Source organism: Ovis aries, chromosome X (genome assembly GCF_016772045.2).
Source record: "Ovis aries strain OAR_USU_Benz2616 breed Rambouillet chromosome X, ARS-UI_Ramb_v3.0, whole genome shotgun sequence".
NCBI classification, from domain to species: Eukaryota; Metazoa; Chordata; class Mammalia; order Artiodactyla; family Bovidae; genus Ovis; species Ovis aries.
In genome coordinates this window covers 31,666,539-31,692,443 of record NC_056080.1, presented here as the reverse complement: position 1 = coordinate 31,692,443, position 25,905 = coordinate 31,666,539, and the positions used below count along the sequence as shown (strand labels likewise).

Genomic DNA, 25,905 nt, shown 5'->3' with positions numbered 1-25,905 from the left:
ACAACATTTTTTGCACAATTGTAATATCCGATCCCTGTAACAAAATTAGTTCTATTGGAACTTGGATAACACATTCCTTTTGTGATCATTTACAGTGTTTTCAAAGTAGTTGTTAATTGAGTTTGGTGAGCAGGGTCATTTGTTAGAACTAACTGGGTCTTATTAGCATGACATTTAAAATGATTAAAGTGATTTAGTGATTTCTTATCATGATACTTTAAAAAAGGCAAATGATTCCTCCAATCAGTCAACAGATGTAAAAGTAATTATTCCTTGGACCAAAACTTTCAGAGGGGGTTGTGAGAGAGCCAGTGAGTTGCCCTATTTCTCCGTTAGATAGCCTGGTTAGAAAACATAGATCCTAATTCATTACTTTGTCCACTCCAACATGCTGACTCTCAGCATATGTTCTTATCTCTTGTATCATCAGATAATTTTTTGTTGGTCTATTATGCTTGAATATAAAAATGTCTGCTGCTAAAAATGTCTAGTCTCCCTTAAAACAATAATTGTGGTACTTCTTTCTATTAAAAATACTTATAATTAAACAAAAACCAGAAATGGGAGATGAATAAAGGAATGGAAAAAGGAAGAAAGAAATAAGAAAAAGAAGGTTTTCCAAGTGTAATATTTTTAATTCATCAGTCTTCCGTTATATTTTAGAGTTAAGTCCTTTCTTCTGCTCTTTCACTTGCTACTACTAAACTCATATAATCATGAGATAGAAAAGTATTTCAAGTTATTCTCAATAAAAAGTAGAAAGTGTGGTGATTATTGAACCACCAACATGTCTTAACGAATTAGTGTATTTTATATCCAGTTCTAAAAGGTGTGACAATAACATTAATCTTACCAATTCAAAACCAACAGATATACTATGTAATGTCTCTTAATTAGCTTTACAAATTTGGAAAGTTACCACAATTTCACATTTTTATTCTTACAGCATCAAAGATAAGCCAGTACCTGATCTAATATTAAAGAATGCAGCCAATGAAATGTCAGTTTTCCAAATCAGTTTGTTTTATCTTTAAAATATTATGTCTATGTTCCTTAGATATATCTCTTATGAATTTAAAATAAATCAATGAATAAATCTACAAACTACTTTATCTGATTACCTTTGTTTTAGATAGATCTTTCAGTACACTTATTTCCCTTTGTAAGTTTTCTTTCCTTTCCAGATATTAAATTTGAAATAACTCTTTATATCATATCAGCACTGTGTCTTTTCTGTATCATAGGATGTTACTGATCCATGAAACTTTATCCATTTTGATTTCTATAAATTATTATTTAATTTTAAATCTATACCAATACTGTATTGATTAATAAATTTTCAAAGCTGTAGAATGGAAAGAGGAGACTGATTTGAAGCAATTTTAAGCCAATCTATAGCATTTGAAATATTCATTTTTAATTCAGGTTTCAGTATAATTTGAATGTAGTGGCCATATATCATGATTACTAAGATTATATAGTCCATATTAACAAATGTTTCCTTTGCTCTCTTTGTAAACATAGTTTTTATTATGTTAGTGTACCTATGCACGTTAGAAGTAATATTTAATCAAAAGAAAGCTTACAATTAAAAATGATAAAATGTATCTGAGTAATTTTGAATGCTTCCAATTTACAATGAATCAATTTGTAATTGATTTTGCTTTTTTCAGTCTGTTGTTGTTTGTTAACTTGTTATATAAAGCACCATTAATGCTAAAACTTTAACAAAGCCTTAAATTTCATTAATCTTAAGTCATACAGCAAAGCACAGTTGATAGCTGTTAAGCAATCTGAAGCCACATTAAAAATCAAGGAAAACAAAGTGTTGTCTTTCTCAGTTTCTCTGTCTCTTCTTTCTTTTGTGTCCGTTGATCTATCTGTTTGATTATTAAACTACCCTATGTTTTACTTTATTTGTATTTTGTATGACTACACAGTCATGCTAAAGCTCTTAAGATGAAAAGGTAAGTAAAAATTAAATTGTACAAAACCTATGTCTGGTTTGTACTTTCTGCTGAGATATTATAACTTTTTATTATTATCCTCTGTGTATTCTAAAGCTTATCTTGTGTGCGCTGTCAGAAGTATGATTTAATTGTGATTCTAGTTCTTCTTTGGTCATATACTTTCTATAAAGTCAGTAGAATTAATGTATGCTTAAATTAAGATGATTTATCTACCATTGATTTCAGTTTATTCAAATAATGTCATAATACTGAATCAAAGAGGCAGGCACACTTTATATGACTTAAACTTTGATGACTCACCGATGAGCTATTATTTATGATTCTTTGCTTATCCTCATTTATTTTATAAAATCCCATAAGAATTACAAATTACAAAGCCAACAAAGACCAAAGAATAACATGTAAAACTTTTATTGGTCAGAGAAGTCATGACCTAATGGTGAACCAGTGAACTCTTAAGGAAAAGCAATTAAATTTTCCCAACTTCTTGAAAAATATTAATTATATGGATGTCAAATGGCTGGTCTTATCCTGCCAATAGCATAGCTTAAATAACTGAGTTTAGTAGGTATGGTTATTTTGGTTATAAAATTAGTTACTGAATAATTTGATCTATTGGATGTTCTAAAATTAGTCATTTATAAAGCAAGCACATTTTATGTTTAAAAAATGAGTTCCTTTTGCTATGGAAAATACAGAATGATATAAGATGTATTCCCAACTTTGGGAGTTAAAAATCTACTGGGGAGACAAAATATAAACCCTTGAATGTTAAATACTATTATATTCTAGTATGTAAATACATACTGCAACACAATCTAGGATTACACACGAGGAATAGAAACTCCTAATAAAACCTCTCAAACCTATTCACATAAATGTTCCTATCTCCAGAGGGCTTCCTGAAAATCCCCATACAAAACATGTCTGAATACAGGTAAATGAGATGGACATTATAAAAATTACCTAAATCCACTAAAATCTACTAAATAAACATCAGCATTTTAACTATTAGAAAACATTACTTCTGTGGGATATTTCATACTAATAATGAACATTTGGTTCTTCTCAATGTCATAGTCATAATAGTTGCTGTTGATCTGTACTGTGGCTAACGTGGCTACCATATGGTTATTGAATACTTGAAATGTGGCTACTCCAAATTAAGTTGTGCTGGAAGTGTAAAATACCCTGTGGGTTTTCAATTCTTCACATGAAATAATGAAAGTAAAATACCTTATTAATTTTATAATGATTATAAGTTAAATAGTATTTTAGATATATTGGGTAAATACTAAATCCATCTGACGCTTTTCACCTTTTAGTATGGCAACTAGAACATTGAAATTTAAATATATGACTTGATTAACACTTCTATATTGCTGCATACCTCTAGTAAACAAAGATCCGAGGAGAGAATTTACTTTAAATAGATAAAATTTTAGAGGATTATTCATGTGAAAAGTATCTTATTTCTAACATATACTCTAATACATCTAGCACTGGAGTGGATAGCCATTCCCTTCTCCAGGGGATCTTCCCAACCCAGGGATTGAACCTAGGTCTCCCGCATTGCAGGCAGATTCTTTACCAGCTGAGCCACCAGGGAAGCTATACATCATTATCCTGCTTCTGTTTATATACTTTAGCAGTGAGACACTCACTACTTTAAAATGAGTGCTTTAAAAAGACAGAAAAAAAATTGCAGCACTAATTAGTTGTTTCTATATTAAACTAAAATTCAAGCTCCAAGTAATTTCTACCAATTGATTCTAGTTGTTCACTTTGGAACCACACAGAATAATTAAAATCTCTAATCCATGTAATAGATTTTTAAGAAACAAATCCATGGTAATCTTTGATCAGGAAATCTAGACTCTACACATACTACTAATGAAATCTAAGTTTACATTATCTTGCTTGAATAATTCATAACTAAGTACTAGTGTTTCCGAAAATCTATTTGTATCTACTTATATTATTTTTGTACCGAGTGGTGTCATGTTGCTGCTAGCATTTAGCCAGCAATTAGTATACATCCACGCATGAAGTGCTGGCTACTCCAGTCTCTTCAATTTTATACAATGGAAATTGTGTTACTTACAATTCCAGGTCATTCAAGAGCTCCTTCAAATTTTTCTTCCACTATTCTATGATTAGTCATGCATTCACTTAGTTTTTCAGGAAAATTTCATTTATGAGTGCCTTCTATGTACCAGAAATGACTCTAGGTTGAACAAGACAGACAAATTACTCATCTTTATGGGATGTTTGTGGAGCTCATCCCTCTCATCATGTGTTTTTTTACATACTTGTTGATCTTCAAATAATTCCGGATGAAAATGCTGCACAGGGCAGAACTGGTGGAAAGCCTTTTGTCATCCTCCTTGATCCCACTATATTGATGCAGATTGATTAAGTTTTGTTATTAAGAATAATATGACTTTACCAAACTGGAGTGTCAATTTTTCCATGTTTACCTTTAGAATTCCATGATTTTGTTAAATAAGTTGTTAAAATAAAAATGCCATGTCAACAAGTGTTTATTTTATCCTTCATAAACTGGACGTTTTCAAAAGAGGAAGATATTGACTCGAGCCAATGGATGGGTACAAATTTGAGGGGAAACAGTAAGAGCCAATATCTATTGAGCCTTTGTTATATACCAAACACCATTCTAACATATTTGATCCTCATAAAAGCTCTATGAGGTAGCTATTCTTCTTATCCTCATGTTACACATAAAGAAACAAAACCTCAAAGAGGAGATAACTTGCCCCAAATCTCTCAACTGCTCAGTGTTGGAGCTCAAGTCCAAACTAGCCATTCTCTTGCAGGAATTTTAGGCTTTTCACCAGAAGGTGAATGGAGAAGGCAATGGCACCCCACTCCAATACTCTTGCCTGGAGAATCCCATGGACGGCAGAGCCTGGTGGGCTGCCATCTATGAGGTCGCACAGAGTCGGACACGACTGAAGTGACTTAGCAGCAGCAGCAGCAGAAGGTGAAAAACATTCTAATCCTTGGGGGAGAGATACTAGGAATTCACCAATAGACCTGTAAGAAAGAGCGTATATGGGACATTTAAATAAGGTTAGAAAGGTCCTTGGGACAAGATTAGGGGAAGCTTTGACTATCATGCTGGAGTTTGGACTTTATTTGACTTATACTTCTTGAGCAGAGAAATAACATAATGAAAGCTGTGGTTTTGGAGCATATTGATCTGATTACCTGATTACAGTATAGAACTGGTGAGATGGGAAGCATTGTACATCTGTAAGGAGGTTTTTGCCATAGGTCTTGTGTGAGAACTAGGAGAGGTGGTATCTCAGAAAAGAAAGCGAGTGATTCATGGTAAGTGAATTGACAAGTATTTGGTATTTATTAGACAATAGAGTGGTGTGTTAGAAAATAGCCTGCCTCATGTTTTAGACTTGGATGACTGAAAAAAATGACATATTTACAGAACTAGGGAAGTTAATGTTCTGAGCAGTTCTGGGCAAGATAATAAGCTCATTTCTACACATGTTAAACTTCAAGTGAGTAATCAGCTGGCTATGGAAGAATCTAGATTGGAATTGAAAAGTGAGGTCACAGCTAAAGATAAATGACAGATATTATGAAAGTTATATTTAAGTTTTAAAAGATAGTGCTGTTGGAGAAGGAGTATTGAGTTATGAATGCCCAAGTTCTGAGCCTTTGAAACTATTATATATGACTATATGGAGAAAGGATGAACTAGAGAGGAAGCACGTGTAGGACTAAATCAGATTATCCATTATAGATAATGGACCCATGTTATTGATATGCAAGTACTTATAAAGTTATTTTAGGTATCATTTATCTTCATACATTCACAAAATCATATATATATATATATGTGCAACAATGCAGTTACTCTTACTAAATCTTAGGAAATGTGAACAACTCAATAACATAGACACCATCAAATTAATACTGTGTAGTTATAATAAAGGCTATTATTCTTCATCTTTATAATATATAATATAATATATGATTTTAAAGTATAGAAGTATGTTAATAATAGAGATTGGAACACCATTCAAAAACCTATTTATAATACTTACAATCTGTGCTGATTCTAGAACATATTATTATATTTCAGATATTTATTAGGATTTAAAAACTAGTATTGAAAATACTAAAGGCTCTTTAGAAAAACTCCATAAGTCCTCTCTGGCATATATACAAGTACCTAGAAGATAAGTGTTTATTCATGTTTCCTGTGAGAATTTTTTCTTGTGAATAACATTCAGTGGTTCACTTTTTCATTAGTAACTAAATACCTTTAGATAGTCTTTTTTCCTTGAACACATTCCCATATTGTCCTCTAGGAGATACTGTATAATAAAGAGTAAGACTAAGCCTAGGAATCTGTTGGGGAAGGGTGACAGGGGGAGAGGGGAACAACTTGATGAATATGTCATACTGGCATAAGACACTGGATCTTTCCTAAATTTTTTTTTCAAGTGGAAAATGTTTAGCTCTAAAGAAAATAAGATTTTTATTTGTCACATGTGAGTTTTCCAAAGCTGTCAGATATAAAATATTTTCTAGTATTTTAATGCAAAAGAATTAAATACAGAGGTACAGATGAATAGAATAAACATTTATATCATTAACTGAACTTTAATTTGTGCCTATTCTTTTGAATATATATTTGATTTTCACTGTGGTTTCTTTAGAAAAACAAGGGGTTAAAAAGATTTTTGAGACTATGGTAATTATGAATTTCAAAATCAAAGGAAATGTGATGTTTATGAAGTTGGAAAACATATATTCAAATGTTTCATTTGAGATATTAAGAGTTCAGTTTTTTCAATTTTGTTTTTTTGTTGTTGTGTGTATGTGTGCTACCAAATAAAGCATTCCTAAGACAAGCATGACATTGTCTTATGGGAGCATGCCTGTCAATTCTGCCATGTTAAAAATGTCATTTAAAATATCTAAGCAGATTGCTATGTATTTTTTCTGAGGGTAAGGAAACAATTCTGCATTTCTAACTGCTGTTACTGTTATTAGATGAATGAGGCAATTTCTGATGAGATATTTACCCAAATGATATTTATATCAAAATATTTAAAATAAGATCAAATTCAACTTTAGGATATTAACAATTAGACCAGCCAAGTATATGGAAATTGACTTTTGCTGAAAAATCAGAATGAGGAATATTGCATTATTCTGCATGTATGTTTAGCTCTGATGATGTTAAATGTTTGTCTTTATTTGTATCCTCAGGTACTTTCCCAGTTGTATTTCAACACTTTCATAAAATATAATAGGAAAACATAATGCATGTCATTATTTTAGCAACAGGAAGTTGAACAAATGCATTTTTTGGCTTATATTTCTAATAAAAAGTAATTTTGATTTAAATTAGCACTATCTTTTTTTTTAGGCCTCCATTCCTTTGAAGGAATTGGAGCAGTTTAACTCAGATATACAAAAATTGCTTGAACCACTGGAGGCTGAAATTCAGCAGGGGGTGAATCTGAAAGAGGAAGACTTCAATAAAGATATGGTAAATTGGTTGTGATAAAAGTGTGAATGAACTAGGAATGAAATGAATAAATATTTCAAAGGAAATTAGATAATTCAAGTCTCCAACTAAATTCTCAGAGCATACCTTGTACATTTTGTGATTCTAATGATTTATTACAAATGCAAAGTATTGTTATTGAACTGTTTTGAATGCCAAATTACTATGATATGGGCATACAGGAGTACTTACAGATTCTAATAAATCACTCAACAATGTTTTGTCCATACTCAAAGGACAAAATGTAATGGATGGAAAAAAAAAGTCAAATCAGAAAATGAATTAGAAACTTAATAATAATAATAATAATAAGGCACAGCCATCAGAGAGGGCTGATATTTTGCTTCAGTCCTATTTTTGGTAATATAACATTTATTTTGGATAAGGGACAATTATACATGATATAAACATTGTTTATTAAAACTTAACACAATGTAGTTTTACAAAAAAGTTTAACAAGTATTATAGTATATATCTAAAATATGTGTAAATTCATGCTGCTTATTTCATGGGAAAAAAGAAATATAACCATGTGGGTTATTCCCAGACTCATTTCAACATGTCTTTTATGTTTCTCTCTGGCTTGAATGTTTCTGCCTCACATTCCTTTTCACTGACTTATTCTTTCTCCTTACTCCTCTTCACTCCTCTCCTTTCCCCTCTCCACAACCATCACCTATATGGCATTATTAACCTTTACATATGTCATGCTAGAGATTTCTCAGACATGTATCAGTGCTAGAGACTTCTCAGACAGTGCTTGAAAATGATATCAGAAGGTAAATTATAAGTTGTAAATAATAGGCACATGAAGCAATAGGAGAACCAGTTTTACCAACCTCAGTTCTCGTTGGTATCATGTCTGATTTCCTGGAGCTGCCTAACTCAGTACTCCCTGTGTATGGGTTTGATGATCTTGCCAATTCAGCTCATGGAAAGAAAGACCAGACACACCTTTTTCTAAGATACCGAGCTACAACTACCTCTTATTCATGTCAAAGAAGAAACCAGAGGGCACCAAGTTGGAAAAGAATGCTTCTTACCTCTTGGGCTGTTCACCAACTATGCCCTCTAGCTCTCAGCTGGTGTGGGGAAAGAAGTGCAGTAGGGGTTTTGTTTGTTCATTATTTTTATCCTCAGCCCCAGGAAATGTTTCAGATTTTTAAGGACATATTCTTAAAAGGAAGGTTTTTCAAAGACTGTAAACATAAGTGTCTATTACACTATTTCATTAGACAAATAACTGGCACATCTCAGATGAAAATCTCATTTCCTTAAAAAAATTGAATAGTTTCTCAGTTGTGTATAGAAGTTAACATATGCATTAGAGATTTAAGTATGCAACATTGAATGCCATGGATGATTATAAACACAAACATGTCGCATTTAAAAATTGTCTGCTTCTCTTAATTCATCAGAGTATCTTGGGTACTATTAAAAAGCAAACCTTCTTGATAGAAAGTATATATATATTGCATTGAAAGAAAAGATAGGAAATAGAAGTGAAACATCCAATGGTTACATATGCTACTCTATTGGACCAACACTGTTTAAATAATTCTATTTCAAAATAAATAAAATAAAAATAATTTTCTTAGAGTCTAAAGACCAAACTGCATATTAAAAATATTTAAAGTCATTTTTCTAATCCATATTTAATATTAATTGTATTTATTTAAAAATAATGCATATGTGACATATTTTTAGAAATTATCTGCAATATTTGACAGCAGTTGAGCATGTTTTTTTTTTTTCCTAAAGCTCCAAATCATTTAGTTTAAGTAAAAAAAAAGAAAGAAAGTTGCTCAGTCGTCTTTGCGACCCCACGGACTGTAGCCTACCAGGCTCCTACATCCATGGGATTTTCCAGGCAAGAGTACTGGAGTGGGATGCCATTTCCTTCTCCAGGGGATCTTCCCGACTCAGGGATTGAAACCAGGTCTCCCGCATTGCAGACAGACGTTTTACCATCTGAGCCACCAGGGAAGCTAGTTTATGTAAAACAGAACTTATTATATAGAAATCAGTGTACACTTAAAACAGTGTATTTTCACTTAGGAGTGTGTGTTAAAATTTAAAATTTTACAGTCTCACATTCACAGAGCCACATCTATATTCCTCTGTGAAATAACATTATATGTAACAAGTTTTGTTTTCTTCTCCAAAGTTTTTTTTTTTGTTTTAATTTCTAGAAATGCATTAAAAATCAAAGGCCAAAGAATGCTTTCATAACAATTCACTTGTCTGAAATGATGTAGTAAATTGCTCCCCCATCTTTCTACATACAACTCTAATCAGATGTGTCCTTTTGAAATAGACAGGAGGAAACTTCTTTTAAAAGTTAAAGTATAGCATATTAAAAAAGAAACTCTGAGTGCAGTATCTTAGGATAGCATTCCCTGAAAGTTTTAAATTGGAGTTTTTGTATGTGTTTTAATAACATGTTTTATTATCTCTGTTAAAGATGTACAGCTTTTTTTAAACCAAAATGAAGACTGTACTTGTTGTTTTTAATCAGAGTGAAGACAATGAGGGTACTGTAAAAGAATTGTTGCAAAGAGGAGACAACTTACAACAAAGAATCACAGATGAGAGAAAGCGAGAGGAAATAAAGATAAAACAGCAGCTGTTACAGACAAAACATAATGCTCTCAAGGTATTAGAGCTAAAATTATAATATACCTTGCCTGTGTTTTTTTTTTTTCATGTACAGGGTAAAATCTATTGTTCATAAATAAAATTTGCTTAAGAATCTTAGTCACCAGAAATACATATTTTTTTTTCTGTTCAGTGTCTGTGTTTTAACAATTTTGAGTGCTGTCTTTGATTTTGAAAGATGTGCTGCTTAAAAATTTCAAGGTATTTACTTAGACACATTTTTCTGAGTAGTAATCAAAAGATATTAAATGCATCATTCATTTGTTCATATATTTAATTTTGTAATACAACCTATTTTGTAAGTTATTTTGACATGTGTCTTGAAAAACCTGTTTAACTGTCAGCGTAACCAATTTGTATATTTTTGAGGTTTTCTGCTCTTGATATTTTCTTGATTTAATTCAGAGTAGGTTCACTTTTTGGGGTAACCTAACATTTGTTTAATAGTTCATTTTTTTTTTCAGTTAACTTCATTTTGCCTTTAAGAGAGTTACTCTTTGCAACTAACTAAACATTTAGAAGTCTAATTTCATTTATATAGGAGTCCTCTAAAATAATCTTAATGTCCATGAGAAAGAACCGGTGCTCTCATTTTAACCAGCATTAGTATAGAGCTTCAAGTACCCATGTGTCTCATCTGGAATTGCACAGGAAAGACAGAATAGAATATTGGTGTTTATATAATATCTAGAAAGTTCTTGAGAAGAGATGGGACATGTGAAAGATTCTGTGAAATAACCTTTTATTTTTTAATGTGCTTTTCAATATTCACTATTTGCATGCATGGCTGATTTTCTAATACTGTTAATTGCTGAGTTTTTCATTGTAAATCACTCTTTTAGAGCTGTGTAGCCACGTAGGTGGATCCACCTTATAGGTGAATAGACTCTGCTTTCTATATGCAAATAAGAGTATAAAACCTTTTCCCATATAGTCAGACAACCAAATAAACACTGCTGAGAATGTAATTACACAATATTGTGCCTGCAAGGAATCCACAAGGAAAGTCTAATTGGCCAGCAGGTGTTCTGAAGGTAACTGCTGATAAATATAGGAAATAGAAAAGGCCTCTTCCCTGAGGGAGTACAAGAGCAAGCCATAATGTGCTCAGAAAATCAGAAAGCTGTGTAATTCACATGCTTCCAACTGTGACCAAGCTTTTAGAAACATCTACACTGGTCGTATGATGATATGTGTCCTACTGAACAGCAGTGTTTAATGGTTATCTGGCATACCTGTAAAGAAATATCTATAATATCTCTTAATATCTTTACACATTACACACCACCTTGTGCTTAGGAAATAAAAATAATTTCAGATTTGGTGACCACAAGCCCTTTCTCTTGGCGAAGATGTAAGTTGCGTCACCAGTAAGGCATGGCTCAACTCTCTTTCACGTGGCTGTATCTTGGTACCTTTGAAAAAAGCAGCATTCCATCTGGCTCATCCCAGGCATTTATTACTTCCATAGGAGGTTTAGAAATTCAACTGAAAATGTAAACTGTAGAAAATTTTACATCCCCAATTTTAAACAAAATGCAGAATGAAATCAAAATCATTTTTCTCAGATATATGTTAAAAGCAATTAATGAAAATCAACACTTGCCACACCAATATACTAAATTCAGTAGTTATTAATCTGCCAAGTGTTCAAGTCTAGTCCTTATGAAATATTTCAAAGAAGGTGAAACTTTCCAAAGCAGTGACTATTTCAGCAGTTCTTTGATATTCACTCTTTTCTTTTGCTCCAGTTATATCTATACATGAAACCCTAATTGCTACTACTCTGAAGAAATGGAAACTGTATCCTGAGCTCTTATGTTCCCTTATAAAACATGTAAAATATATTCCCTTGTAGAATAGCATTACAACAAATTCTGTTGATCAGGGAAGACATTGGATGATCTTGTAAGGAGTAAGATGATTAATTTTCCCCTTTTGTGATTCATTAAAGTAGTCACCCTTATTTGTCTCATCAGGTTGATTGAAACCTGTGCACTTTTCCTTTTCTAAATTTTATCATTTTGCATTTGGGTTTGATGCCAATGAGCAAGTTTGCCATACAAGTCAAAAAGGAAAATAATTTTTATGATATTTAAATTGTCATTTTCATGCATACTCACAGGCGTACACTTTTCGCACTTGAACATATATATATAGCTTGAAGCAATTTCTGTGATAACTAAGAACACTCTATGTTTCTAATCACAAAATATTCATGTCCTATGAACCTTTTTTTGCAGACATTTCTAAAATTACAAATGTAAACTACTTGGCTATATAAACTCAAAATTTTGAACCTAGTGCTGAAGATAGAAATTTTAGAATTTTTACCTATTTTAAAATTCAAATGCAAACTCAGCAAGTTTGTGCAAGTATGTAGTTACCTCAGTTGAGTTCACATATTGAACAATTTCACAAACTGTACACAGTAATTCATTTGATTCATTAAGAGTTAATCAAATATGAAAAGATTTCTAAAAAAGTTTGAGCATACTAAGAAAAAATACTGAAAGTGGATTGTTCAGTTTTCTTAGCTTCGTGTAATGGGTTCTGTCACGTGACTACATAATTTAATAATCTGCTTGTATGGGTAGCATTTAAATGTGAATTTAACTGAACCTGAACAAGAAGGTGAGGGAACCAAATTATTTTTAAATGACTACAGCCAGAAGTATAATATGCTTATATATTGATATTTTAATAATATCTGCACCATGAACAGGATTTGAGGTCTCAAAGAAGAAAAAAGGCTCTAGAAATTTCTCACCAGTGGTATCAGTACAAGAGGCAGGCTGATGATCTCCTGAAATGCTTGGATGACATTGAAAAAAAATTAGCCAGCCTACCTGAACCCAGAGATGAAAGGAAAATAAAGGTAATGTTGTTTTAGAATGTCAATCTCAGATTTGTTGCTACATTTTAATTTATTGAACTTAACCTGTATGGATCATGTTTTAAATGTTGATGTTCTTGTTTCTTCTATTAGTGTTCTCCCCGAGGTGTTTCTCTGTATTTTGTTTTGTTTTAGTAAATGTATTGTATTGTTTTTCAATTGACATAATGTTGAATGAATAAAATGTTTTATTCTTAGACATTGTGAAATGAATTAAGAAATGTTATATGTTTCCTGGTAAAATTGTAATTGACTCTGTGTATCTTTGTTCCAGATGAACAAATGACTTATCGGTATATGGACGACTTCTATCTCATGTTAGCACATTCATTTCATCAGAGCATCTTCTCACATCAGTGTCAAATCTCTATAGATTTATCTGTTGCATATTGTCTGAAGATGTTTTTTTCTGTTATTTTACACTTTTTATTTTGCTTCGTTCTCTGTTGAGTTCCTCAGAACTTTAAAAAGGCAATAAATTACTTATTCGATTACCCACTGCATTATATTCTATCTGGATGGTCCCTATTGATAATGAGCAATCACTTCAGTTTGGGTCAACCCCCAAAACACTAGAGGAATTGACAAGAAAGAAATCTGTTAGATCAATTTCAATATTTTCTCAATTAGAGTATCTAAAACTGAGCATTCAAAGAAAAACTGAAATAATATTTGGGTCCTTGGGTGAAGATGACAGTGTTGGCTTCCATACTTGTAAATTATGAAAAGTGAAAATAAAATGACGACAGCCTGTGAAATTTCTGGGACAGGTATGTGCTGGGATAGGTTGATTCATGTGGTTAGCTAACTGCCCTGGGCCCTGTATTGGTTTTGCTCAATAGGAAATTGATCGTGAGTTGCAGAAGAAGAAAGAGGAGCTGAATGCAGTGCATAGGCAAGCTGAGGGCTTGTCTGAGGATGGGGCAGCAATGGCAGTGGAGTCAACTCAGATCCAGCTCAGCAAGCGCTGGCGGGAAATTGAGAGCAAATTTGCTCAGTTTCGAAGACTCAACTTTGCACAAATTGTGAGTTGTTACTGGCAAACCTATGTGTGTTTGCAACTACTACTCTAATAACAGAGGCCTACTAACCAAAAAAAAAAAAAAAAAAAAAATCTGGGTGCAATTTCAAAGTTCCAGTCTGCATTCTTAAAGTGGGTAGTTTCCCCTACCTTTGGGCTTCCCTAACTCTAGTGGTTAGTTTTTCAGATTAAAAATGTAATCTATTAATAGAGCATAGGAAAGAGTGCCCTTATCAAAAATGAGAGATACATCTTAATTTCTTTTGCCACATCATTTTTTCATAACATTAGCAGTGTGAATTTGTCAATTTACCATACATTTACTTTATTTCAGCATCTAATCCAAAAATATGTATTGCTTTCCTGAGACCATCCCATGCTAATTTTACTTTCTTAATGTATACATGGTAAATAATAAATCTTTTGTGAAAGAACTTATATCAACTTGCACACGGACTTCTTATCTCATTGACTTACACATTATAGTTTAGTCCTTATACCTGGCTTATCTATTTGATGGGTTAAAAAGTTTATAGAAGGATTGTATGCCTAGTGAGATTGCTAATAATTAATAGCAGGTTGAAAATATAAAATATTGTTAGTACTGAAATATCATAGGCCAAGAGGTAAAGAAACCACTGTTCTCTTTCAAACAACTGTATGGAAATTTTATGATTCTGTCTTTAAAAATGCAAGTCACAATCATAAGCTTGATCTTTTTAGAACTGTTTTTGTAATAGAGTATAAACCATAGGGATTTTCTAGCAGATACATTTTTGTTCCTATTCTGAGAGATTGTAAAGTGAAGTGAAATGATCACCACTCTGTTATTATGCAAATGCAGTGCTCCTCGCAAAACCAGGGTGTGAAAGTCTGCAAAATGAGGCTTTATAATTACGTTAGGTTAACTTACATGAAACCGACAGGTATTCAACCCTCTTTGACCTAGCTGATGACAGTTTCATTTATTTCAACTCCTAGATGAGACTTACTTGGGTATTTCTTCTTTGATATTGTTGATTCCATTTAATATGGGATGAGTGAATATGTCTTAGACAATTAGCATAACTGTTTTCTAAGCATATAATTTTGTTAATGTTGCTTATTAACTCAGTGAAAAATACTCCATATTATCATTACTTCTTTTAAATGCATTAGAAAAATCCTTGCATACACTGTTTTCTAAGAACTCCAAGTACTTTAATAGCAGCTGAATATTCTGAGAAATTGGAAGTAGTAATATAAGGTATGTTTAAACTGTAATATATTGCACTTGAAGTCCAATTCTATCTGATTGAATGTTTTAGCCTATTATCTTTTATATTAAGTATTATGAATATAATATGTCATAAATCACTCAAGCTTACACTAACAAAAAGCTTGTGCCAGTGGATGCAAAATGAATTGAAAGATTAAGGCAACCATAAAGAAAATTTAAGTAAAATATTTTTGCCTCCATTTAATACATCATTTAAGTCCTTTGCTTTGAATTATCATACTACTCACTATTTTCTCCAATTCCATTTCCCCGGTGTCTTGACACAGCCTATATGCAGGGTTAATTTTTTTTACAACTTTGTCAAGGTAAGTTATTAACACTTTATAGTTAGATAGACACAGGATCAAAAATCCCCCTAAACCACTCACTTAAAATACCATTGTGTACCTGCATATAATAGGCTCTCAACAAATATTTGTAAAATGCAATAAAGATTGCTGAAGTAAAGTAAGGATAAGTGAACCAGTATAAAACTTTTGAAATAAATATTCATAAAATATATTTTCTTCAGAAACCATTTCTTCTTGATTTTCATATCTGGAGAATCCCAAAATACAGATGATGCATGACTTGGGGAAAAATTGTATGTTAATTTTCCATGATAAAACAAGTAAGAACAATATACATGAAGAATAATCAATTTAATATTACAATTATATTTAACCTTGGATTTTTATTAGATCTGAAATTTGATAGATTGATAGATATATCAAAGATGTATGTAGTCCACTGATTGCTAATACATGTTAAAAAAACTTATTTCACATATCCACTGGTTTAGAGTCATCTTTCCCAATTAATCTACAGTGAGGACATTTGAGACAGCCACAAGCAAACATCTTAACTAAGAGTTATGTTTGGCCCTGATGTAGCGCAGGTAGTCAGAGCTTCCAAATTTCTTTCTTCCCCTTGCATTTCTCTTTTCTATTTCTATCATTATTTCTTCTCAAATGTCCCTTTCTGTTATTTCTACATATGAATTCTAGATTTCTATGGATTTTCAGTTCGTCTTTCATATCTTAGAAGTAGCAATTCTAGATTTTAGGCAGTACTATGAAGTGCTTAATATTTGAGAACTGAATTTAAAATGAGAAATTAATTGTATTCTTTCAGAGATAAAGACTCAGAAATAAATGAAGCAGTGTAAAATTAGGTACTTCAGGGACTAGGTAGAGATCAAAATTACATGTGACCATAGTAAAGCTCAGAAAAACCCTGGTACCTGGCTCTCAGGGAGCCATGGGGCAGCCCTGGGCCAGGCAAGAGTGCAGACCAAAGCCAAGAAGAGAGTCTACAAATGATTGTCCTCAGGAGACCATAAAGAAGGCAAAACAGACTGAGAGAAAGTGAGTAAGATTTTCTCCAGGTACTGAGCATGTTGAAGCTCCTGCCCTAGTTAGGATTACACGGCATTTCTAATATGGTTCCTGTTGACTTACAGACCTGGCTGTTCACTGAAGACCAAACAACGACTATAAACTGAACATGAGGAATGTTTTCTGTAAGATATTTTATAACAGTGATCTAGTAAAATAGACCACTCCCTGGGGTGAATGGCTCTGTGAATCCCATTGATTCCATCTGCTGGCTATATGATCAGCAGTCTCTTCCAGCCTGGTTTCTTGCATTTCTACCATGGGGATGAGGATGTTTGTAATAATGAAATATGGTAGTATTTGTAAAATACCAGCTACATTATGGAGGTTAACTGAGGTTAAGTGAATCAATACTTTTCTTCTTCTTCTTCTTCCTGTATATAAGTTAACATTGGAATGAGACACATTATTTTAAAATGTATAGTATGTTTGTGAATCATTAAGAGGATTGGGATGAGTAGGTCCCATAGGTTTAAAATGTTATTAACAACAGGTAGATCTATTTTTTTCAATGTAAATTAAAAGTTAGATTTCCTAATTCTTGGCAAGTAGTTTTGTCTAGAGTTACATAGTATTTGTGGGAAATTTCTTGCAAAGCTGTTGATTCTGCCAATGAAGACATTATTTTCCATAAACTTGGCAATAGAGCATTAGCTAAATTATTTTCTATAAAAAGGTAAAGAGAGAGGAGGAAAAACATAAAGGCTTTTAAAATCTAATAGAAAACTATGCCGGAGAAGGTGATGGCACACTACTCCAGTACTCTTGCCTGGAAAATCCCATGGACAGAGGAGCCTGGTGGGCTGCAGTCCATGGGATCGCGAAGAGTTGGACACGACTGAGCTACTTCACTTTCACTTTTCACTTTCATGCATTGGAGAAGGAAATGGCAACCCATTCCAGTATTCTTGCCTGGAGAATCCCAGGGACGGGGGAGCCTGGTGGGCTGCCGTCTGTGGGGTCAAACAGAGTCAGACACAACTGAAGCAACTTAGCAGCAGCAGCAAAAAACTATGCATAATTTTATCAAGGTTAATTGTGATATTTGACAGTTAACCTCAGAGATCCCAAGAAAATCCAGCCACAAAATTTCACAATGAGGATATGCAACAATCCTTATGTGAAACTCCGGAGCAAAATAAGCTCACGGGTTAAAATTAAAATGGATATGAAAAAATGCTTTCTGTAAGTGATGTTAACATGCCCAAATTAAAAGGAGTATGCACACCTGAAGAAATTAGAGATAAGAAGACAGTAAAGGACATGAAAATGTTTTGTTTAATGTTCAAAAAGATTTCAAAAATAAAGATAGAATGGAATTCTTATAATAATAACAAGCCATTTTGAAAAGTGAATAGGAAACTGATAACATAGAATCTAGAAATTAACATGTAATTATTGAAATAATACCTCAACTTTTTAAATGGTGGATTCATTATAGAAGAAAAGGAATATATTAATTGAAAGATGCTGAGGAAATTTTTGCTTTGCTGAAAATACCAGAAGATGGAGAGAATAGAATAAAAAGCTCAAACATATGCCTGAAAAGAGTTCCAGATTGATAAAGTGGAGAGCCAGGGGCAGAGACATTATTTTATATAAATGACTGACATTTAACAAGATTGAATAAATCTCAATTTACATGAGACCTCAAATTGAATAAAGCTCAATTTGCATGAGTCCTCAAACTGAATGAAGCTCAACCAGTTTGTAATAAATAAAAACAAGTTCACAACCAGCAAAGTCTGCGTGAAACCCAGAACATCAATGATCAGGAAGGTCACCATAAAAGCTACTAAGGACCAAAAGCAGAAAGCTCCATAGGCTGGCCAACTTGTCCTCAATAATAGGTGTTAGAAGACACTGGGATAATACTGTTAATGTTCAAGGTGAATGTTCAAAAGAATCCTGTAAACAGTGATTCAAGAATGAAGACAAACTATTTTCAGATATACAAACACTATATTTTCAAATAAACGAACACTAAGTTTATAACCTATAGATTCTGACTGAAAAAATTACTAAATGATATGCTAGTGTAAAAGAGAACACAGAGCCGCAGAGGAGCAAACTATATAAAGGTAAATATAAAGCTTATATGTATAAAAAACAAACTTAAATCTTGTAATTAGCCACTAAAATTGTGGCAATTGCTGCAAAGGAAAACAGAGTTCTATGAGAATATAAAAGTGATTTGATCTCACAATAAGGGAAATACAATAAATAAAAGGTTGTTTCTAGATAGTAGCAGCAAATATAAGGTTTGTGCCTGCTGTGTTCAATATGAATTATTGCCAGTTATCATGTTTATAGGGAAAAAATGTAGTAAACCTTTGGAATAGGCAATATATGCATGACCTGCCTCAGGGAGAAGAGAAAAAAATTTTAAAAACATAAAATACAAAAATACATCTTATTGAAAGAAGGAAAAGAAATGTCCCTTTTCTAAATATGACACCCCCCATTTGCTCTGGATAGCCTATGGCTTCAAAGACTACGTAAATAATACTGATATTCGACAATTTACCTCTGACAACTTTTTATTCAGCTTTTATTTTAGAACCCTAACAGGTATTTCACACACAAAATAGCCAAGTCAAGAATAATTAATTTTCACTCCTATATAAATGGCTCCTACCAAACTCTGCAGCTGTTAGTAAATTCCCTTTTACTTAGGTCCAAAACCTAAACATCATCTTTGATTCCTCCTACTTTTATATTATCCATGGAATTCACTTCAAATTCTGTTGGCTCTACCTGCAAAATACATCTTTAATTGGACCACTCCTCAGAAACTTTATTGCAGAAACCCTTGACAACACTGTATTTTCTCCCATCTCAATTACTTCAGCAGCCCGCTCGTCCTTATTTCCCATGTTTACCCACCTACATTATCGTCTCCTTGGTGAAATCAGAGAATTCCTAAAAGTATATGTGGGATTCTGTCAAGCCTCTGCTGCTTATTACACTTCTAATGAAATTTTATGAGCTGCTGCATAGCTTGGTCCCTGCCTACCATTCCTATTACTCCAACTTTATCTCCCTTTTGGCATTCTCCTAATACAGAGGCTTTAAAGTGTCCTGTATACTTAAGCACATAGCATCATTTCTATTTCAGGACCTTTGTATATACTGTCTCTTTATGGAATATATTTCAAGTAGACTTTCGTATAGATACTATAACTTAGCCATCCTTTCATTTACAAGCTGAAATTAGAGGCTTCCCTTGTGGCTCAGAGGTTAAAGCGTCTGCCTGCAATATGGGAGACCTGGGTTTGATCCCTGGGTTGGGAAGATCCCCTGGAGAAGGAAATGGCAACCCACTCCAGTACTCTTGCCTGGAAAATTTCATGGACAGAGGAGCCTTGTAGGCTACAGTCCATGCGGTCACAAAGAGTTGGACACGACTGAGCGACTTCACTCGCTCACTCACCTGCAATGCAGGAGACCTGGGTTCGATCATCCCTGGATCCTGAAGGAATATTCCCTGGAGAAGGGAATAGCGACCCATGCTATTCTTGCCTGGAGAATTCCATGGACAGAGGAACTTGGCAGGCTATAGAACAATTAGAACTTTGTAGAATTTAGACAGGCAATACTTAATAGGTATTTTTTTTCTATTTTAAAAATATTGTATACTCATGGTAATTAAACATGCCAACTGTGAGTTTAAGATAACTGTTCAGAACAGCAAATTTTAGTACAGTTACTTCTGGAAGTACATATACTGAGAAAAGACAAAGTTCTCGAAACTTAACACTGAGGAGGTAAAGACTGAATATGAGGTTGAGGATAACAATGTATTGCAAAGGATAGCTTACTGCATCAGAGGAAACTGTAGTAAGGAATTTAAACTTAAAAGCACACATTGCCAAAATACACAACTTCTTGAAAAGCTGATATAAATCTGTCAGTAGACTTATTTAAATGTTTCAATAAATGTGTTATACCGGTTAGTCCTAAAGTGAATACTTTGTAAAATGGAAATATTCATGAACTAATTTTTAAAAATTGTTTGCATTTGAACAGAACTTTATATTTTCAAAATAGGTTCACATATATCTTGTTCACTCCCCCCAATAACTCTCTCAAGTAAGTAGTATTTTAATCGTCCTTTTACAGAAAGGAAACATAATTTAAAAAAAGTTAAGGAAATTGGCCAAGGGTGCACGAGCAAATTGGAAGACACCTAACTTGAACTCAGTGCTTCCCAAGATATGGTGGGAGTTATTCAAAAGAAAGAAAAAAAAAAATCTAGTGTCCAAATAAGTTTGAGAAACACTGGATTAAGCAAAGTTTCCTTAGTCTAGAATCTTCCAGGGCTTTTGATATGTAAATGTGATTATGAATTTCTGTGAGAGGAATAGATTCTGCAGACTTTCACATCTGGATAGTTGTAGTACAAAGAGGAAAATTTCATTTCAGTTTTAAGATAGGATTCTGTTTGAGTGATTGTGAAAACCTAATGTTCTTCAGGGGGAAAAATGGGAAAAAAAAAAACATTACTTTATCATTCTGGCTTTGTTGTTTTGGATTTTCTTAAAATGAAGCAGAGATGTACAAAAAAGTAATCACAGAACTGATTGCCATCACCTTATGTCTGAACCTAGATTTGATTCAGCACTACTATTTCTTTGTACATTTGCTTCTTATCACATAATGATAACCATTTAATGGTGAGACTAAAAGAGGAAACAAACTTTTTGCATAATTGCTACATAGATTTTTTCTTTGCCTTTATATCACAACAAAGATCATCAGCTGCCAATGCAATATCCTTGGGAATATTGGTAATATAAATAATTTCTGTATTTAGAGACAGAGTGCTCTTTAGTAAACAGAGTTGTGAGTATAAAAGATGAATACAGGTTGCTAAGGGAAGTGGACCAGGAGGTAGTTGCTCAGAAAATTTTCCTCCTCTGAGCTACAATTTTTTAATTAACATCACACGAGTTAAGAAAAAATCAATCACTCAAGATTCTGTTTCTCTAGACTGTTACGATCATAATAGTTATTGCCATTTCTATAATAATTTTTTTTCTGGTCTTTAGTTTATGTAAGACAATCAGATTAATGGTTGTTTAGTAATTTAGTATGTTAGTTTCAATTTCAGTTCAATTGCTCAGTCGTGTCCAACTCTTTGCGACCCCATGAATCACAGCACGCCAGGCCTCCCTGTCCATCACCATCTCCTGGAGTTCACTCAGACTCATGTCCATCAAGTCGGTGATGCCATCCAGCCATCTCATCCTCTGTCGCCCCCTTCTCCTCCTGCCCTCAATCCCTCCCAGCATCAGAGTCTTTTCCAATGAGTCAACTCTTCACATGAGGTGGTCAAAGTACTGGAGTTTCAACTTTAGCATTATTCCTTCCAAAGAACTCCCAGGGTTGATCTCCTTCAGAATGGACTGGTTGGATCTCCTTGCAGTCCAAGGGACTCTCAAGAGTCTTCTCCAACACCACAGTTCAAAAGCATCAATTCTTTGGTGCTCAGCTTTCTTCACAGTCCAACTCTCACATCCATACATGACCACAGGAAAAACCATAGCCTTGACTAGATGGACCTTTGTTGGCAAAGTAATGTCTCTGCTTTTGAATATGCTATCTAGGTTGGTCATAACTTTCCTTCCAAGGAGTAAGCGTCTTTTAATTTCATGGCTGCAATCACCATCTGCAGTGATTTGGGAGTCCCCCCAAAATAAAGTCTGACACTGTTTCCACTGTTTTCCCATCTATTTGCCATGAAGTGATGGGACCTGATGCCATGATCTTTGTTTTCTCAATGTTGAGCTTTAAGCCAACTTTTTCACTCTCCTCTTTCACTTTCATCAGGAGGCTTTTTTGTTCCTCTTCATTTTCTGCCATAAGGCTGTTGTCATCTGCATATCTGAGGTTATTGATATTTCTCCCTGCAATCTTTTGCCAGCTTGTTCTTCTTCCAGCCCAGCGTTTCTCATGATGTACTCTGCATATAGGTTAAATAAGCAGGGTGACAGTATACAGCCTTGACATACTCCTTTTCCTATTTGGAACCAGTCTGTTGTTCCAAGTCCAGTTCTAACTGTTGCTTCCTGACCTGCATATAGGTTTCTGAAGAGAGTATGTTAAGCTAGATTCAATTTCCAGGAAGATGGCAGACTGATTATCTCCCTCACTCCTCACTTCAAATATATGAAAATTCTGGATAAAATTTAATTTGAAAGCAATTTAAATACATAGCTGAGCTCAAAATATGTGATGGAACCTCCATTCTCCCTAGTTGTCATAATTGTGCACATCATCCCCTGTGCTACTGAGCCTGGATTGAGGGCCTCATGGTTTCGAGAAAGGTTTAAAGGCTTTTACTAGAAAACATATAACCTTATACAATATCTACTAGAGATGTAATGAAAACCCTGCCTAAATGTTGAATCTTCAAGGGCTTCCTTTGACAAGGGAAAATAGACAAACACAACTCTCAAGGCCAATTCATCTGTTGAAGACTCTTGACTGGAGGAAGAAAACCTGGGAAAGTGAATACTGAGTGTGGGGATCTGAATTTATACACTAACCACAAGCCTCTAAACTCCTCAACTGAGAAGTTAACATGAAATTTTCTCCAGGCTGTTGAAATCCTTAGAGTCTCCTCACATAGTCATACAATAAACCACTCTTTGGGAGAACCCCGCAGAGAATTGTATACTCATAGGAACTTTATCCTTTGAGAGTAACATTGAAATAAAGATCTTTTCAGACAAACAAAAGCTGAGAGATAGCCAATGGGAGAGTCTCACTGAGGGTCCTCAGGTTTTTCTTTTTCTGTTTTTAGAATTAGTCACTGTTAATGTTTATTCAGTTATCAGTCTGTACATCATGCTGAAATAATTTTATATCCTGAATTTTCACTAAACATTATATGTCTTTTCCTATGTTAGTAAAAAGAAATTCTGGATACATTTTTAAAGCCTATATAATATTCCACAGCATGTGTGCTCAGGGTTGGTTTTTTACCGGAAGGAGAATGACCCTAGATGGATGATTCATGATGCAAGGAAGAATGATGAGCAAGGAAGATGTCAAACCAATATAAAAACCTGAAGAAGTAGTTGCTATATATAAAATTGTCTAAAGTACAGAACTGGACTAAAATACTGGACATCAATGACACAAAGTATGGAAGCAAATTGCTTGTTTACCTCCTACTTTTCAGGATGTTCTTTCTCTTCCATAATGTTGAATTATCTCAGTGCTCAGTCTTTGGACATTTTCCATCTATACTCCCTTGTGTTGCTTTTATTCATCCAATCCCATAACTTTAGTACAAGGTTATAATTTCATGACCACATTTTTATAAACAGACCACTCTTTTCCCCTGATCTATAATGGCAGCATAACCCTTTCAAAGTTTTGGGTAAAAAAAAAAAAAAATTCTAACCTCGCTTTCCTTTACCTATTTTTAACACAATAAACAGAGATATTACTTGAAAATATAAATCAGGTGAGCTTTTTCTGATGAAAATGCCCTGATGGATTCTCATCTATTTTAGTATAAAATCCAAAATCCTTACATGAGTTTTACTGGATTGATGATCTTGCCCCCTGTTAGCTCTCCAGAGTTATCCCTTAGCATTTGATCTCTATTCCTATGCTCAACCTACCTTGACCTCTTCACTCTTCCTTGAACATGCCAGCATACCCCCTTTGCACTGTGTGTTCCCTAAGCCTAAGACTCTGATCCCCCAGGTATCTATACGGTCCCCTCCCTCTGCCTTCAAGTCTTTGCTCAAAAGTGTCCTCAGTGACGAATTTCATCGACCCCTTCCCCATTGACTATTCTCCGTAAAATGTACTACCAGGAAAGTTATAAATATTTTCACTTTTTATATCCATCTCTCTTCATAGAGTGGAAGCTCCAAAAATGAAGGAATTTCCTTTTTTTCCCTTTTGCTTCTTTGTCCTCAGAACCAAAAGTAGTGACTAGCCGGGTTGGGGGGTGGGTGGGAGGTAGGTTCAAGAGAGAGGGGATATATGTATACTTATAGCTGATTCACATTGTTGTACAGCAGAAACTAACTCAACATTGTAAAGCAATTATCCTCCAGTTTAAAAAAAAATCCCCAAAAAAGTAATGACTAGCAAGTGGTAGGTACATAATATATATTTGTTGAATGAATTAATGCTTTATTGATGAATAAAATCATTGTAAGGTCCTCTTAATGCTTAGAAAGAGATCATGCAAAATTCATTGTGCATGTTAATAATTTTAGAGTAACCATTAACCTGAGAAAAATAGAGTATAAAATTTTTGAAGTAGAGAAAAAAAGAAATGAATAAGCTATCAAAATAATCCAAACAAGAACTGAGGCTTAAGAACACTAGTAGAATTGACCAAGGAAAGTAAGCCACTACATTAACATAGGACTTTGTCATTTCTAGCTCTCTCCAGGCCAAGGCCATTACAGTATATGAAATAAGATGTCAGTTGCAAGTTAATATTCTTGTAAGTTTAAACAAATTCACTGTTCTGTGACTAAGATTTATATAAAATAGTACCTCAGAAATATTACCTCAAGTGATCGACTTTAAATAACACAATAAATTAAAAATATTAATATAAATGTGTTAAGCTAGACTCATGGCTTGTGTTAATATGCACACTTACTGCATAGTTAGGTTATAGCTATGGTAGGTACATAATTTTATATGCTATTCATCTTCTAAATTAGAGTTTCAGTAAAGTACTATAATCACAATTCAATTTGGTGTCAAATATATACATAAGCTTTAAAATAACATTCCCTTTCTTATAGTAATATACTGTATCAAATTTTTCTATTAAGTGGAAATTTAGCACAGTCTTCAGGAAATATTATTGATGGTAAATATCTTAATAATGATAGATTTATCATAAATGTTAAATATAAAATTGAGTCTGATTTACTGGTATATATAGTTTTATTATGTGCTTTTATTAGAAAATTAGAGTAAATATACCTCATTTTATACCTTATTTTACTAAAATTAATATCCTTTTTCTTGAAATGACAGTGTTTGAAACATGATTACTTTGATATAACTGTTTTGGAGCAGTTTATTACTTATAATTTTGAATGAAAACATTAAGCAAATCTTATCTCTTATTAATCTAATGGGAATAAGTATG

The 25,905-nt window shown here is 33.4% G+C and overlaps 1 protein-coding gene across 9 annotated transcripts in view; it reads left to right on the top strand.

Annotated features, from left to right (window-relative positions):
• DMD (dystrophin) overlaps positions 1 to 25,905 on the top strand; it is a 2,668,835-nt gene that overhangs the window by 1,339,440 nt on the left and 1,303,490 nt on the right. For 6 of the 9 annotated variants that reach the window (XM_060407875.1, XM_060407874.1, XM_060407871.1 and 3 more), the window contains 4 exons: positions 7,393 to 7,515; positions 10,052 to 10,189; positions 12,917 to 13,069; positions 13,930 to 14,112. In XM_060407875.1, the coding sequence (XP_060263858.1) occupies positions 7,393 to 7,515; positions 10,052 to 10,189; positions 12,917 to 13,069; positions 13,930 to 14,112 (597 nt within the window). The remainder of the gene's footprint in view (positions 1 to 7,392; positions 7,516 to 10,051; positions 10,190 to 12,916; positions 13,070 to 13,929; positions 14,113 to 25,905) is intronic. The other 3 variants (XM_060407877.1, XM_060407876.1, XM_060407873.1) reach the window with 1 other exon arrangement.